The following is a 17,935-nucleotide window of genomic DNA, read 5'->3' on the forward strand; positions in this document are numbered from 1 at the left end:
TGGCACTCTAAATACAGCCCGTGTTAATCAACTTCGTTACAAACTTCAAATGACCAAGAAAACCTCAATGAAGATGAGTGCATACCTAAGTCATATGCGATAACTTTCAGATAATCTCACCCTTGCTAGAGAACCATTACTCAAAGCCAACTCATTTCATTTATTTTAGTTGGATTAAATACCTCATACCTACTAGTAATTGCCAAATCAATTCTCGTTCAACTTGGACTTGGTCTAAGCTACATACTTAACTTCTTACATTTGAGAATACTCTTGAACAAATGAGTGCCTCTCCTCTTACTACTGAGTTATCCAAACCCTTAGTCAATTACTTTACTTTTAAACCTCCATCTGCCAATACCAATCCAAAATCTAGACCAAATAATTTTAATTCATCACCTTCAAACCGTGGACATCAATCTTCTACTAGCCATGGGGTATGAGGTCGTGGTGGTCGATCTTCTGGTCCTCGCTTAATCTGCCAAGTTTGTGGTAAACAAAATCATACAGATGTTCAATGTTGGTATAGTTTTAATGAAACAAATCAATAGAGAATTCAACTCCAACCACCTTTGTTGATCTAAGGTGCAATTAATCTCTATTTTGATTATAACAACCAAATTAATTATCACTAACCCCATGACTGAGTGTCTATGTGATAGAGCATCAAAGGAACCAAACATATCCCAAACATTCTTTAACCTTGAAGCAAATCTTATAAATTTACCTCAAAAGCGCGGGGGCGCTGCAAAGGCGTGGGGGCGCTTTTCATAAGGTCAAAAGTTATAAGATGTTGAAAAGTCCACCTGACAGAAGCCCAATCATCTCATGACATTTGGCAGTCAAAGTGTCAGGTCGCTTCAGAAGTGCGAGGGCGCCACATTTTGGGTGTTGAGACAATTTCTGGCAGACGATAACGCGATTAGGAGCACGGGGGCGCTTCTAGGAGCGGTCAAGGCAAGCAGGAGGGTGCTATTATAGTGTGGGAGCAGGTTTTACAATTAGTGCGATGTCAGTAATCGCTGAGACTGCAACCACCCTATCAGTGCCACATGGCTTAGGAAGCGCGGGGGCGCTTTCCATGACTTTTGGCAATTTTTGCCAAGTCATCAAATATTGCATTAAAGGAGTTTTGGCCTCATTATGACGTCTCTAAGGGGTTGGTATAAGTATAAACATCCCTCTTACACACATAACAATTAAGTGTATGTGATAGATATACCAAAGCTCTTGCAAATTCATTTTTTACCTTCTTACACTCATTTTTCTTTCTTTGTAAAGTGTATTAAGTTGAAATCTTTATTCAACTAAAACTTAGAAAGGGTTATTATGTGAGCCTAGGTATTAAAAACACAAGAAAATAGTTGTTGTGCAACCATTAATATTCAAGGGTTAAGGGACTTAGTGAGTGTTAATACACTAAGGGAAGAGGTTTAGTGTGAGCCTTAAAAGCACCAATTTGTGGGTGAAATTATAAAACCCAAGGTTGTAATCAAAGTGATTATAGTGAAATACTCAAGTGTGATCTTGAGGAGTGGGCGTAAGAATGTTTGTTTCCGAGCCACTATAAATCCCTTTGTGTTGACTTCTCTAGCCCTTAATCTCTTCATCCTTTTCCTTAATCTTTTATGTTTCTACCTAAAGCCTCTTACTTCCGCAATTTGAGGTCACAATTCACACCCCCCTTGTTGGTTCCATGGGAAAACAAGTGGTATCAGAGCAAAGTCACTCTTATCAAACTTAATTGCAAGTACGAAGATCATGGCAACGACTGAAGGAGCCCAATACATCAAGCCATTCTTTGACGGATCTGATTACACTTTTTGAAAATTTCTTATGGAAATACACTTGGATTTCTATGGCATTGAAGTGTGGGATTATCCAATGAAGATATGGAAAGCTCCCATCGAAATAAAGAATGGGGAAGAAAGGATTCTCCCTAGAGAAGAATGGGTTGATGCCCATAAGAAGCATAGCCACAAGAACAAGCAAGCAATGGCTATACTTGTGAGTTGTCTCTCTAGAGAAGAGTGTGGGAGGGTGCAACATTGCACCATGGCTCATCAAATTTGGACTACCTTGGAGAACTACCATGAAGGCATAAAACAAGTAAAATGAAGGAAAATCCAGATGTACGTCATCGAGTATGAAATGTTCAAGATGAAGCCTAACGAGTTTGTCATTGATATGACAAATAGACTTCTCACCATCATCAATAATATGAGAAATCTTGGAAAGTACTATGAGCTAGTTGACATCAATAACAAAATCCTTAAGAGCCTTCCTTTGGATAAGTATGATGCTAGAGTGGCTAGCATTGAAGAAGTAAATGATGACTTAGGAAAAGTTCCTATGGATGTGCTTATAGGTAAGCTTCTAACTCATGAGATGTCTCTTATGAGGGATGAAGTAGATAGAGATTGTGGGAAGAAGAAAACCTTAGCTCTCAAAACTAGCACTAGAGCTCAAGATGCAATTAACATTCCAAGTGACGATGAAGAACAAAGGGAAGCTCTAAATGAGAGTGATAATATGGCACTCGTAACCAAGCATTTTAAAAGGAAACTTGAAGCAAAGAGAAGAAGAAGCAACAAGCCCTTCATAAGCAAAAAGACCTTCTCCAAATCAAGAACAAGTAAGGACAAGAAGGAAGAAGTCACTTGCTATAAGTGTGGGAAGCAAGAGCATATCAAACCGGATTGTCCAAAGTACTTGAAGAGGAAGAAAGGAGACAGAAAAAATAAAAAGTCTTTAGAGGCTACTTGGAGTGATGCATCTTCATCCTCCAACATTGAAAGTGAAAGAGAAGATGAGGTAAATCTTTGCTTCATAGCCAATATGGAAAAATCCTAAGAGGTATGTTCCACTTCTCATTCATGTAATTCTTCTTCTTCATATTCATCTTCTCATTCTTTTGGTGATGATTTGTTGGATGATGAGGATGAGCTTTTGCAAAACATGCTTTCAAAATTAAATTTTTATAAAAATAAATGTTCTTGCTTGGAGGAAAACCTTAAAATTTTAAAGAATGAAATTGCCTCCTTAAAAACCTCTAATGATGACCTAAGGAAATCATTGGATGATGTTTCAAAAGAAAAGCTTTTTAAAGAAAAAAAACTCTTTAAAAAATGAAGTTGAAGAATTTAGAAACTCAATTTCAAAGTTTCACAAAGGGAATGAGTCTCTTGACACCCTAATTGTGTCTCAAAGACCTCCCCTTGTGAGACATTGACTTGGGTTCAAAAGTGCTTCATCATCCTCATCTCATAATGCAATTTTTGTTAAAGCCACTCAATCTCAAGTATTAGAAAGAAACTCAAATGAAGTTTCAAAAAGCAATACACACACTAAACCTTCCATTCAAAAGAAAGGGAAATGTGCACATTTTCCCAAGGCTAAGCCAAGAGGAATAAAGCATGTATATGTGTACAAGAACATAAATTTTGGTAAACCTTATTCATGCATGTGTGATAGCAATCATATAAGGTCCAAACCTCAAGCAAAAGTGGCTAAAAAAACCAACTCTAACTCTATAAGGAATCCTAAGGTCACTTGTCACTATTGTATGAGAATTGGACACATAAACGTAAAATGCAAGATAAGAAAAATACATCTTTTCATGAGTGAGTCTTTCAATGCTAACCCCAAAGGACCCAACTTTGTTTGGGTACTAAAACCAAGTGCATTTGACTCCTTCTGTAGGTGTGTCTTAAATCCACAGGCACAAATCTTTGGTATGTTGATAGTGGATGTTCAAAGCACATGACAAGTGACAGTAGTCTTTCCGTAGATGTCAAGGACTACTTGCTCAAAAACAGTTAATGAACTAAAATCCAGAACAGCAAGATCATAACTTGCTCAAAAACAGTTAATGAAATAAAATCCAAAACAACAACATTACAGATAACCACCCAAAATCAAAATGTTCTGATGTTCATGGTTTCCAAATAGGTCTTGTAGAATTCGATATCCTCTTTCATCTTATTATGCAAGTCATTCGAGCTCACAGCAGGACTGCCATTCCGTTAAAGACCTCTTGATTTAAATGTGCCATTAATGTGGTCCCTTTGAAGAATCAAGTCTTTTGGTGTAAGAGGTTTCTTTGGTCTTGCAACTGTTATAGGATTCACAGTCTTGTCAGCTGTAGGTTTCTCCACCCCACCATACAAATGCTTTGGTAATTGTGTTGTAGATTACAACAATGGCATTAAATTTATCAATAAATGACAGAACATAACCATGTAATTGTGTTGTAGCTCTGCAACTCTAGTTCTCATATTAATATAACAATCTGCTCCTTTGCTATTCATTTTTGTATTCCTTCATTTTGGTTGTGAATAATATTGTTTATCAGAATTCACAACTCCTGCATTCCTTTGAGGTTCAGGCTATATAAGCTTGCAGTAGTGAAATAACTAGGGCTTAAGCAAAATTCAGTAGCTGATGGTCTCTCCCTGATGAATCCAAACTCATAAGGTGTGTTGTCCTTTCCTTTGCCCTGCTCATCATACAAACCAGTTGGACTTGATCTCTTCTCCTTTGCCTGCTTTGATTTATAAAATTCCTTAAGTAAATCAACACTGCTCACATCATACAATTCAGTTGAACTAGATCCTTTCTCCTTTGCCAGTTTACATTTTGATGTTTTTGCTGCCTCATTAACTTCACTACTGTCAGTTTTTGCTTCTTCTTGTTTTTTCTTACTTTAATCTTACAAAGAAAAAGAAACAATTAAAAACCAATTATCATAAAGTGAACGTAAATTATTAGAAACATGTTGCTTTAAGTACCTGGATTTCTGCTATCCTTTTAGGAAAACTCCTAACATTATGGCCAGCTTCTTTGCAAACTCCACAGGTCAATGATCCTCCCAACCCTAGATAACTTTCATCTCTTCTTTACCTCTTCTTTGTCCTCCCTCCTATTTTTCTTGGGGTGTCTTGGCATTCTTTTTGAACACAGGAGGTTCAATTCTCTTTAAACTAGTGTGCCATATAGTTTTCAGGATGATCACTTTTGTAGTACATGGCACAGGCTTCATGTTGATAGGGAATTCCTATCAAGTCCCACTATCTAAAGTGCAACTTCTTTGTTCAATGTTGATTGTATGCTTATCTTCTTTATCCATGACATTTGATATCTCATAGCCTATGTCTCATTCCATTTCATAAACCACCTAAAAAACTTCTCCTTATTCTTCTCTAATATTTTCATGGACCTAGGAGACTGATCACATATCCAACTCTTAACAGATTGTCTCTTATTCAATAGTCTATTCATAACATGCAATCTTATATCTTCCAACATTGATATAATATATTATTTTAAATATCAATATATATCGTTTAATTTAAGTAATTTAATTTAATGTAAAAAATTAATTTTTTTATTTTTTTACTGTATTTCTAGATAGAGTGTAACTTACTATCTTATTTTTATAAAAAATAGGGCTAATTTAAGCTAAATATGTAAAGATTGGGCTAAAATGTTTATAAATTGAGAAAATGACTAAGTTGAAGTCAAGCAATAAAATTAATGGCCAAATTGGACTTTATTCCTTTTTTATTCCATAGCAACGAAAACACTTGTTATTTCAGATGCATTTTATATTAAAAAAAAAATTATCCTTTTAGAAATAGTATAGTAAAAAAAAGGCTAGTTTAGTGTTTTAATCGAAAACATGTAAATGGATTAAATAATTTTTTGTAAATTCTTTTTTATTTAAATATGCATCTAGCCCAAATTCTCGCTCTTAATATTGATGTGTGATATTCTAAAATATTTTACAGAATATTTTTAAAATAACATATTGACTAATAATATTTTTTTAAAGAAAATTTTTTTGACAGTAAAAATGATATTTTTTTAGCTCTTTTTAGAATATTTATGTAAAAATTCAAAAAAAAAAAAGGACAAGCCATGGTGAAAATAACGGTGGAGGCCCTCAAAAATAATGAATGTTTTAAATTATTGAAATTATAGCATGTGAGGATTTATTATTAATGATAATTGTGTGACTTATAGCAAATGTTCTATTAGTTAATGATAATAGATTGTGAATTAGGAATAAAACACGTTTAACAATATTGGTATGTTTAGGAATTATTAATAATAATGATTTTATATTTTATATTTATATTTATATGCATTTTATTTAGCCTCTCAAAATTTTTATATTAATATTTCATTACAATTTATTAAATAATTTATTTTAAATTTAAATAAATAATATTTTTAGTGAGTATTAAATATAAATCAATATAATATAATTAATTTCTCATTAATTTTAATAATAGTTGAAATAGAAAAAAAAAATTATATGCCCCAACTAAAGTGTTGGTATTATATTAAACAAAAAAGAGAGAAATTACCCTGCTTCTATTCCACCACTTGTGTGTAGAGAAAGTTAACATCCCTTGCCACATCTCTTAAAGACTACCTTAAATTTTTAAATTATCTTAAATTATTAATTTATCCTAAAGTGAGAAAAGTCAAAAAAAATTAAGAATATTTTATTATTTTTTCTTTTTCTTTTTCTCATTTTTTAAGAGATATTTTTTTTCTTTATTTATTCTCTCTCTTTTTTATATTAATAAAAAAATTGACTAAAGAGTGAAATAAAATGTTATTAAAACACACATGAATTTCACTATAAATATAAATAGAGAGTTAATTATTTATAATTAATAAAGAGTGTCCTAAGAATCTTGGATCTCTTTTTTTTTTTTCTCCTCTTGTGCTCTCATCAGAATTGATATGCAAATCACTTCACTCGATCAATTCATTTCATAATTGAAAAAAAATAATAAATAATTAAAAAATAACTAGAAAGCAACTTAAAAACAACTTTAATAAAAAATAATTAAAAAATAACTCGATCAATTCATTTCAAAAGTATCTTTAATATTTTCTAACGGTTCCTTCAGAAATAGAAGTTTTTGAAACCCTTACACCACTCTTCTCCTACCCATTTCATTCGACTCATTACCACCAGCACCACCGGGTTATTTAACCCAGTATTTGCGAGTTATCAAGTTTCATGACTGAGCCGCTTCTCTCTTCGATTCAGCCCGAATGGATTCGTCCTAAGACAATGCCCATCTAACTTAGCCAAATCTGATTTTTGGAAATTGTCTGGTGCTAAAAGTCTATCTTTATTGTTACAGGTTGTGGTTTATCTCTTCAAATGGGGACTGATTTAGTTTGATTAGTAATTGTAAAGTGGTTTTTGCTTTGTCATTTTGACTAATTGCACTCTTTGCATTTTTATTTGGTATTTTTTTTGTTGGATCATTTTTTTTATGTAATTAATGGTTAAAAGAGTGTTTAATGATATTAGTTTTGTTTTTGTTGCTCTGTCATCTGGCTTCACGGCTTAACAATGAAGGTAATAGCCTTTATTCTTCGTAATCCGACATGAATTTTACTATGTAATTATTATTATTAAACTGATTTTTGGTTTTGTTCTGATATAAGTTGTTGTTATTGCAAAGCATGGTGAAAAAACATGGATGTTGATATAAAGTCAATGTTCTATTTAATGAAGAGTATCGATGTTAAAAGCAGAATGTTGCTACTTCAGGAATCTATGTTGATAAAAAGATCAATTGGTGGTTTGTATGGTGGCTTTGGTGTAGTACTGTTAGTGGTACTTAAGAAATTAGAAAGAAAGGAAAGGAATAAGAGCACACATATGGGTTGTCTCTGTATTTTTTTCTAATACTTGCGCTGTTTTTTTTTTCTTCTTCTTTTTAAGAGAAAAGGGTTAGGAGGGGAGATCATTGTCTACTGCTGCATGAAATCACTTTCCTTGTATCAGCAGAAAAATAAGAGAGACTGCACTGTTAAATTACAGAGTTTAGACATAGACTATAGTTTAGCCAATTTTGTGTTAAATTGGACCAAAATATACTTAAAAGTGATTTTAATTTCATTTAAGGTGGAGATTCTGTTCTTTGATTAATCTAATATGCAGTATTCAATTTGGTTTGAGATTGATAAGAATATGGCAAGGGAGATCATAAATGACAGGTCACTTGCTTCAAGGTGGTTTGTCTTTGACACTTTCTTTCTTGTTCTTTTTTTTTTTTCCAAAAGTTCTAGTTTTTGCATAGGTGTTTATCAAAATAGGATTAACTTAATTTCTGGATATAAAATAGTGGGCTTTTATGTGATTGCAGGTGGTTTTGACACCAAGCCGTCTAGCTATGGAGTATGCTGCTGGAGGAGAGCTGTTTGAGCAAATCTGCGATATTGAAAGATTCAGCAAAGGTAAGATTTTTATGTCTCTTTTCAACTTCAATTTTTGGAATATGAATACACTAAGTAGAGTAGTAACTTTGTACAAATCGAGGCAAAAACTTGAGAAATGATTTAGCTCAAATTACTTTTTTATTGTCTGCAAAACTTGTCTTTTCTTTTGCGTTGCATGCTGGATACTTCTTCCAACAACTTATTTCTGGAGTCAGCTATTAATGTTCCCTAGATCAGATAACATTTTGCTTTTTGATGGATAGGGAAATTGGTCTATATTATTTATTTGTTCTGTTCTAATTATATGCAACAGATATGTCATAAATCAATCAACAATACATATGTTTTTTTGTTACATGTATCGAATGAAGAAAAAGAAGCTATTATGAAAGTGGAACCTAATTTGCATATTTACTCTAGCAAAGACCTAGACATATAAGCCCTTTATATTTTATTCAATTTGCTTTACATGGGTCATTTTGCCTTTTGAAGTAAAGTATGCAATGTAGTCATTTGATCATTCCATGGTGTTGTTAAAAAATTTACTTAAGTTAATGTTCTTAAGGAACTTGGATCTCTCTTGTTTACTTTAAGATTTTGTATGATGAGGGAGAATATTTAAAAGAAGTTCATGAAAAAATTGATAAGTTAATAAAATGTCGGATAATTTTAAGTTCAGGTTCTATAAAATGTTGTTCAATAGGAAATTAATTGCATTCTTGTTTGAACTGTGTTGCTCGATGTGGCTCTTTGGAGATTATTAGTCTTGTTGGGTTTTCTTTTCAAAGCAATATCATTTTATAATATGCAGTTTTGAAGTCTGACTTTTCAAAACTTTCTTGTTTCATCCTGGAAAAGTTTCTTCTTTCTATTGTTGCAGTGATGATGGTTGGTTTTGCATCGGTCATATTAAAGTAGCTTTAGTATGTTATGTTCTTAAACTATTATTATATTCTTGGTCACAACTCTTCAATAAAACTTGCATATATAGTCAATTTGCTAGAAATCAGAAGCTTCTTTTTCTTGTCTCAAAAATAAGCACCTAAAGGCATTGTCTAAGAACTAACAACACCTTCAGCCTGTTGGTGCCTCTTTGATAAAAAAAATGATAATGTGCTTTTAAATTATCAAATTGTCAACACTAGCAAAGACTTTTAAGTAGTTAGTTAGGATTCATTGAATTTACTGATTGCATAATTGATTTGGATGCTAAGTACTTATATTTTCTATTATGCAAGGGTTGTCACTCAATGAGTTCACATGTGCATTTGTCATGCATCATAGAGTCACATCTAAGTCATTCATTGTCATGTATGAAGGTTGTATATTAGTTTGACATTTATGGACACAAGAACATTAGTTTCAAAATAATAATTAAAAAAATGAAATCAAATGATTGTTAAAAACTCAATCATTTTACAGTCCATATTGAAGATGAATTTGAAAAAGACATGAAATATGAATGAACAATTTTAGATATAACTCGAGATATATTAAAGTCCAAGTTGTCAGTCAATCAGTCGCATATGCATTGGTCCTGCATCAAAGTCACATATAAGTCATGCATTATCAAGTACTAAGGTCATATATTAGGATGACACATTGGATACAAGGACATTAGTTCCAATATAATAATATAAGAAAACAAAATGAATGATTGTGCAAAATAACATCATTTTAGCGTTCAAATTGTTAAAAATAAATTTTATAAGGACATGAAATGTGAATGAACAATTTTGGACATAACCTGAGATAGATCAAAGTCCTAGGTAAGTAATATTTAAGTATGAAATGGACAACACATCAAGGTGCAAGGAAGGAGTATAACATTAAGATCTTGATGTATACGAGCACATATTAAGTTTAATATCTATTATTTGGGTCCCATCCAACTTGCTGTATAAGTGTCTTTAGAGCAATAAAACTTGAGAATAACGATAAGTTTGTGAGTTGATACTTAAATTACCTTACTGCATGATTATTATTAATTTTTTGATGATAATTATTATTATTATTATTACTGTTGTTGTAGTTGTAGTTGTTATTATTATTACTACTATTACTACTACTACTATTTCTACTACTATATTGCCATGAGTATTATTAAGCTATAATTGATATTGTATTATACGATGTGAAATAATGTGATGATGTTTGGTTTAGTATATGCTAGAATTACTTCTGAAATCAAAGTAGAAGTTTAGTAATAAGAGCCTAGGTTTATAATAATCAGTCAAGCGACTTGGTAAGTACACAATTCTTGATTGTCTTTTATTAATTTCTTTTATTTGTACATGATAAGTCACTTACTAGTGATGAAGGTTTTGCATTTATTAAATTTTACAAATTGGGAATGCTTTTTGGCAATCGGTCTTTAGTTTCAATATATCATAATAATTCAGTTTGATAAAGATAAAAAGGATTTGATAATAGTTTTAGAAGTAAATTTTGAAATTTGAATGTTTTATGAACTTTATTATTTTGAAACTTCATGATTGTGGCCAAGTTGTCAGCCAATGAGTGGCATATGCATTGGTCATGCATCATAGTCATATATAAGTCATGACACATTAGACAGAATGACATTATTTCCAAAATAATAATATAAGAAAATGAAATGAAATGTTTGTGAAAATAAAATCATTTTATAGTTCATGTTGTTAAAAATGAACTTTATAAGGATATGGATGATGATCAAACAATTTTGGGTATTAATCTGAAATTGATCAAATTCCTCTAGGTAAGTTATATTTAACTATGAAATGGTCAATGCATCAAGGTGCAAGGAAGGAATACAACATCAAGATCTTGATGTATACAAACACTTACTAATTTTGATTTCCATTTATTTAGGTCCCATTCGACTCGCTGCACAAGAGTTTGAAAGCTATAAAACTTAAGGATAATGAGAAGTTTGTGAGTTCATACTCACCTTACTGCATGATATTATTATTGCTTTCATTATTATTATTTCTACTACTACTACTACAACTGCTACAATTACTACTATTTCTACTATGACTGTGTTGCTATGAGTATTGTTAAGATATATTGGTTGTTGTATTATATGATTTGAAATAATGTGATAATGTTTATTTTAGTATTTGCTAGAATTACATCCAATATGAAAATAGTGGTTTTGTATTAGGAGGCTAGGTTCATAATAACCAGTTAAACGACTCGGTAAGTATACAATTCTTGATTTTTTTTGTTAATTTCTTTTATTTGTACATGACAAGTGAGTTACTGGTGATGGAAGTTTTGAATGTATTAAATTTTACAAATTGAAAATATTTTTTGGCAATTGCGGCTTTAGTTTTAATATACTATAATAAATAAGTTTGATAAAGGTAAAAAGAATTTGATGATATTTTAGAGGGGCATTTTGAAATTTGAATTTTCTTATGAATTATGTTATTTTGGAACTTCATTCTTATGTCCAAGTTGTCAATCACTGAGTCGCATATGTATTAGTCATGCATTATAGTCACAAATAAGTCACGCATTGTCAAGTAATAAAGTCATCCATTAACATCACAATTTGGACACAAGGATATTATTTTCAAAATAATAATATAAGAAAATGAAATGAAATGTTTATGAAAAATAAAATCATTTTAAAATCATATTATTAACAATGAACTTTATAAAGACATGAAAGCGGAATAAACAATTTTCGATATAATTTGAGATTTATCAAACTACTCTTTGTAAGTTATTCCTAAGTATGAAATAGACAATACATCAAGGTACAAAGAATAAGTACAACATCAAGATCTTAATGTATAACAGCGCATACTAATTTTGCTTTCTATTTATTTAGATCCCATCCAACTCACTCCACAACAGTTTTGAACGCTATGCAACTTGAGGATAACAATAAGTTTGTAAGTTGACACTTAAGTTACCTTAATATATGATTTTTATTATTGCTTTCATAATTATTATTATTATTATTATTAGTGTTATTATTCTTACTACTATGAATGTGTTGCTATGAGTATTGTTAAGATATGGTTGTTGTTTTATTATATGATTTGAAATAATGTGATAATGTTTGTTTTAGTATTTGTTAGAATTATATCCAGTATGAAAATAGTGGTTTTGTACTAGGAGGCTAGGTTCATAATAACCAGTTAAACGACTCGGTAAGTACACGATTCTTAATTGTTTTTTTTTAATTTCTTTTATTTGTACATACAAGGGAGTTACTGGTGATGAAAGTTTTGAATGTATTAAATTTTACAAATTGAAAATGTTTTTTGCAATTACGGCTTTAGTTTCAAGATACTATAATATATAAGTTTGATAAAGGTAAAAAGAATTTGATAATATTTTAGAGGGGCATTTTGAAATTTGTATTTTCTTATGAATTATGTTATTTTGGAACTTGATTCTTGTGTCCAACTTGTCAATCATTGAGTCGCATATACATTGGTCATGCATCATAGTCACATATAAGTTACGCATTGTCAAGTACTAAAGTCATCCATTAGCATGATAAATTGGACACAAGAACATTATTTTCAAAATAATAATATAAGAAAATGAAGTGAAATGTTTGTGAAAAATAAAATCATTTTAAGTTCATATTACTAACAATGAACTTTATAAAGACATGAAAGTTGAACAAACAATTTTCGATATAATATGAGATTTATCAAAGTACTCTTGATAAGCTATTTCTAAGTATGAAATAGACAACACATCAAGGTACAAAGAATGAGTACAACATCAAGATCTTAATGTATAAGAGCACATACTAATTTTACTTTCTATTTATTTAGATCCCATCCAACTCACTCCACAAGAGTTTTGAAAGCTATGCAACTTGAGGATAACAATAAGTTTGTAAGTTGACATTTAACTTACCTTATATATAAATTTTATTATTGCTTTCATAATAATAATAATTATTATTATTGTTATTATTCTTACTACTATGACTGTGTTGCTATGAGTATTGTTAAGATATATTTGTTATTTTATTACATGATTTGAAATAATGTGATAATGTTTATTTTAGTATTTGCTAGAATTACATCTAGTATGAAAATAGTGGTTTTGTACTAGGAGGTTAGGTTCATAATAACCAGTTAAGCGACTCGGTAAGTACACAATTCTTGATTGTTTTTTATTAATTTCTTTTATTTGTAAATCAGAAGTGAGTTACTGCTGATAGAGGTTTTGAATGTATTAAATTTTACAAATTGAAAATATTTTTTGGCAATTGGGCTTTAGTTTCAGTATACTATAATAAATGAGTTTCATAAAGGTAAAAAGAATTTGATGGTATTTTAGAGGGGCATTTTAAAATTTGAATTTTCTTATGAATTATGTTATTTTGGAACTTGGTTCTTGTGTCCAAATTGTCAATCACTGAGTCGCATATGCATTGGTCATGCATCATAATCACATATAAGTCACGCATTGTCAAGTACTAAAATCATCCATTAGCATGATAAATTGGACACAAGGACATTATATTCAAAATAATAATACAAGAAAATGAAATGAAATGTTTATGAAAAATAAAATTAGTTTACAGTTCATATTATTAATAATGAACTGTATAAGGGCATGAAAGATGAACGAACAATTTTCGATATATTGTGAGATTTTATAAAGTGCCCTTGTAAATTATTTCTAATTATGAAATGGACAACACATAAAGTTACAAGGATGGAGTCCAACATCAAGATCTTAATGTATAAGAGCACATACTAATTTTTCTTTCTATTAATTTAGATCCCATCCAGCTCACTCCATAAGACTTTTGAAAGCTATACAACTTGAGGATAACAATAAGTTGGTAAGTTGACACTTAACTTACCTTACTATATGATTTTTATTATTGCTTTCATAATTATTATTATTATTATTATTATTCTTACTACTATGACTGTGTTGTTATGAGTATTGTTAAGATATATTTGTTGTTGTATTATATGATTTGAAATAATGTGATAATGTACTGGCATTTTGTAGACGTGGTTCGGTTATTCCTATTTGTTTCTATCTATTGGTGGGGGGGGTATATGAAGGAACGAAACAGTGGATTGAGGAATGAAAGCTCGAAGACAAAGAGCCTCCCGGCTTAAAGGATTGTGGCTTTTCAGAGAAATCCAAGTAGTCGTAAAAAAGACAAACCGATTCACCACCTAAAATAGACCCTTCACCCCTTGTCATGGACCCGGTTCAAGGCGCGAAACCTAGTCAGAGCGCATTAGGAAGTGGTTAACATAACCCTCATGCCATATGATCTCATTATTATTTGCTAGAACTAAATCCAATATGAAAATAGTGGTTTGTACTTGGAGGCTAGGTTCATAATAACCAGTTAAGCGACTCGGGAAGTACACAATTCTTAATTTTTTTTGTTAATCTCTTTTATTTGTAAATCACAAGTGAGTTAGTGGTAATGGAAGTTTTGAATGTATTAAATTTTACAAATTGAAAATATTTTTTGGCAATTGGGGCTTTAGTTCAGTATACTATAATAAATCAGTTTCATAAAGGTAGAAAGAATTTGATGATATTTTAGAGAGGCATTTTAAAATTTGAATTTTCTTATGAATTATGTTATTTTGGGACTCGATTCTTGTGTCCAAGTTGTCAATCACTGAGTCGCATATACATTGGTCATGCATCATAGTCACATATAAGTCATGCATTGTCAAGTACTAAAGTCATCCATTAGCATCACAATTTAGATACAAGGACATTATTTTCAAAATAATAATATAAGAAAATGAAATGAAATATTTATGAAAAATAAAATCAGTTTAGAGTTCACATTATTAATAATGAACTTTATAAGGGAATGAAAGGTGAACGAACAATTTTCGATATAATCTGAGATTGCACAAAGTACTCTTGGTAAGCTATTTCTAAGTATAATATAAACAACACATGAAGGTACAAGAAAAGAGTACAATATCAAGATCTTAATGTACAAGAGCACATACTAATTTTGCTTTCTATTTATTTAGATCTCATCAAACTCACTCCACAAGAGTTTTGAAAGCTATGCAACTTGAGGATAACAATAAGTTTGTAAGTTGATACTTAACTTACCTTACTATATGATTTTTATTATTGCTTTCATAATTATTGTTATTGTTATTATTCTACTATAATTGTGTTGCTATAAGTATTGTTAAGATATATTTGTTGGTGTATTATATGATTTGAAATAATGTGATAATATTTTTTTAGTATTTGCTAGAATTACATCCAATATGAAAATAGAGGTTTTGTACTAGGAGGCTAGGTTTATAATAACGAGTTAAGTGACTTGGTAAGTACACAATTATTAATTATTTTTTGTTAATTTCTTTTATTTGTAAATCACAAGTGAGTTACTAGTGATGGAGGCTTTAAATGTATTAAATTTTACAAATTGAAAATGTTTTTTGACAATTGGGGCTTTAGTTTCAGTATACTATAATAAATCAGTTTGATAAAGGTAAAAAGAATTGATGATATTTTAGAGGGGCATTTTGAAATTTGAATTTTATTATGAATTCTATTATTTTGGAACTTGATTCTTGTGTCAAACTTGTCAATCACTGAGTCGCATATACATTAGTCATGCATCATAGTCACATATAAGTCACGCATTGTCAAGTACTAAAGTCATCCATTAGCATGATAAATTGGACACAAGAACATTATTTTCAAAATAATAATATAAGAAAATGAAGTGAAATGTTTGTGAAAAGTAAAATCATTTTAAGTTCATATTACTAACAATGAACTTTATAAAGACATGAAAGTTGAACAAAAAATTTTCGATATAATATGAGATTTATCAAAGTACTCTTGATAAGCTATTTCTAAGTATGAAATAGACAACACATCAAGGTACAAGGAAGGAGTACAACATCAAAATCTTAATGTATAAGAGCACATACTAATTCTGCTTTCTATTTATTTAGATCCCATCCAACTCACTCTACAAGAGTTTTGAAAGCTATGCAACTTGAGGATAACAATAAGTTTGTAAGTTGACATTTAACTTACCTTATATATGATTTTTATTATTGCTTTCATAATAATAATTATTATTATTATTGTTATTATTCTTACTACTATGACTGTGTTGCTTTGAGTATTGTTAAGATATATTTGTTATTTTATTACATGATTTGAAATAATGTGATAATGTTTATTTTAGTATTTGCTAGAATTACATCTAGTATGAAAATAGTGGTTTTGTACTAGGAGGCTAGGTTCATAATAACCAGTTAAGCGACTCGGTAAATACACAATTCTTGATTTTTTTTATTAATTTCTTTTATTTGTAAATCAGAAGTGAGTTACTGCTGATGGAGGTTTTGAATGTATTAAATTTTACAATTGAAAATGTTTTTTGGCAATTGGGGCTTTAGTTTCAGTATACTATAATAAATGAGTTTCATAAAGGTAAAAAGAATTTGATGGTATTTTAGAGGGCATTTTGAAATTTGAATTTTCTTATGAATTATGTTATTTTGGAACTTGGTTCTTGTGGTTTACAAAATTTGCTGCTGTACTGAAACGGTATAGATTCTCTCAGTCCCATTCTGATTATTCATTATTCACCTTCATTCAAGGTGAGACTTCTTTGGTGATACTGGTGTATGTTGATGATCTCATTATTGGTGGGAATAATTCACATTAGTTGTAAAATTTAAATCGTATTTGAGTAAGTGCTTCCATATGAAAGATTTGGGCTGCGACAAGCTCCGCAATGCTGGTTTACAAAATTGGCTGCTGTACTGAAACGGTATAGGTTCTCTTAGTCCCATTCTGATTATTCATTATTCACCTTCATTGAAGGTGAGACAGACTTATTTGGTGGTACTGGTGTATGTTGATGATCTCATTATTGGTTGGAATAATTCACATGTGATTGTAAAATTTAAATCGTATTTGAGTAAGTGCTTCCATATGAAGCATTTGGGTGTTTTGAAATATTTTCTGGGCATTGAAGTGGCATCTCAAATATTCTATGGGCAAAATTACAGAAACCCAAACGAGCCCTTCAATGGTGACTTAATCAGTTGCTATAAGTAACACCTCAAATCCCCTAACCGCCACTCTTTCTCTTATGCTGGATGAACATAATTTCTCCTATGACGATGTATGGTTCTTGCTTTTCTCACTAGACAACGTCTAGATGGGTAGCGTTAATTATTCTTTACCTTCTAATTTTTACTCTAATATACGAGTTGCTCCTTGTGTTGATTTTATTATATTAAATCCTCTTTTATTCATATAAAATTAGCTATTACCTCCATTTCGTCCAAAATCAATGCAGTCAAATGATCAAATTAATAAATAAAATCATAATTTAATCATTGAACTTCTTATCAAGTATTAAAATCATATAAAGTTCTTAACCAAAAAAAGAATCATCCAAAATTAATTTTTTATCAAATTCAAGTAAAATTTTCATTTTTAGGTTAGTTTAATTCTAATGTCTATCAAAATAAAAATAAAAACAAATAATTCTAACTATAAATATGTATTCTATTTTAATAATTTAAATTAAATTATAAAAAATTAATTTTGGATGAATTTTGTATTTGGTAAAAGTTTAAGGACTAAGTTGTAATTTTATTTTTTTAATTTAATCCTTTGACTGTATTGGCTTTGGATGCAAGAGGTTATGTAAGCATCTATTTGCCAGAATCTA

At 30.3% G+C, this 17,935-nt stretch overlaps 1 protein-coding gene and 2 long non-coding RNA genes across 3 annotated transcripts; 2 read left to right on the forward strand and 1 right to left on the reverse strand.

Annotated features, from left to right (window-relative positions):
* Positions 1-2,130: 2,130 nt before the first annotated feature.
* LOC107261157 lies at positions 2,131-3,822 on the forward strand. Its single transcript, XM_015718371.2, has 2 exons — positions 2,131-2,814; positions 3,703-3,822. Exons 1-2 carry the CDS (start codon positions 2,131-2,133, stop codon positions 3,820-3,822), a joined length of 804 nt encoding a protein of 267 aa, XP_015573857.2.
* Positions 3,823-3,904: 82 nt separating this feature from the next.
* LOC125370394 lies at positions 3,905-4,988 on the reverse strand. The gene is made up of 2 exons (XR_007216308.1): positions 4,791-4,988; positions 3,905-4,710 (listed from the first exon to the last, which is right to left on the reverse strand). It is a non-coding gene; the product is annotated as an uncharacterized LOC125370394 (long non-coding RNA).
* A 1,718-nt stretch (positions 4,989-6,706) lies between these two features.
* Positions 6,707-17,336, forward strand: LOC8259264. The gene is made up of 7 exons (XR_007216299.1): positions 6,707-8,046; positions 8,181-12,140; positions 13,041-13,104; positions 14,002-14,065; positions 14,242-15,309; positions 16,194-16,257; positions 16,851-17,336. It is a non-coding gene; the product is annotated as an uncharacterized LOC8259264 (long non-coding RNA).
* Positions 17,337-17,935: the final 599 nt, after the last annotated feature.

Source organism: Ricinus communis, chromosome 6 (assembly GCF_019578655.1).
Source record: "Ricinus communis isolate WT05 ecotype wild-type chromosome 6, ASM1957865v1, whole genome shotgun sequence".
Lineage (NCBI taxonomy): Eukaryota > Viridiplantae > Streptophyta > Magnoliopsida > Malpighiales > Euphorbiaceae > Ricinus > Ricinus communis.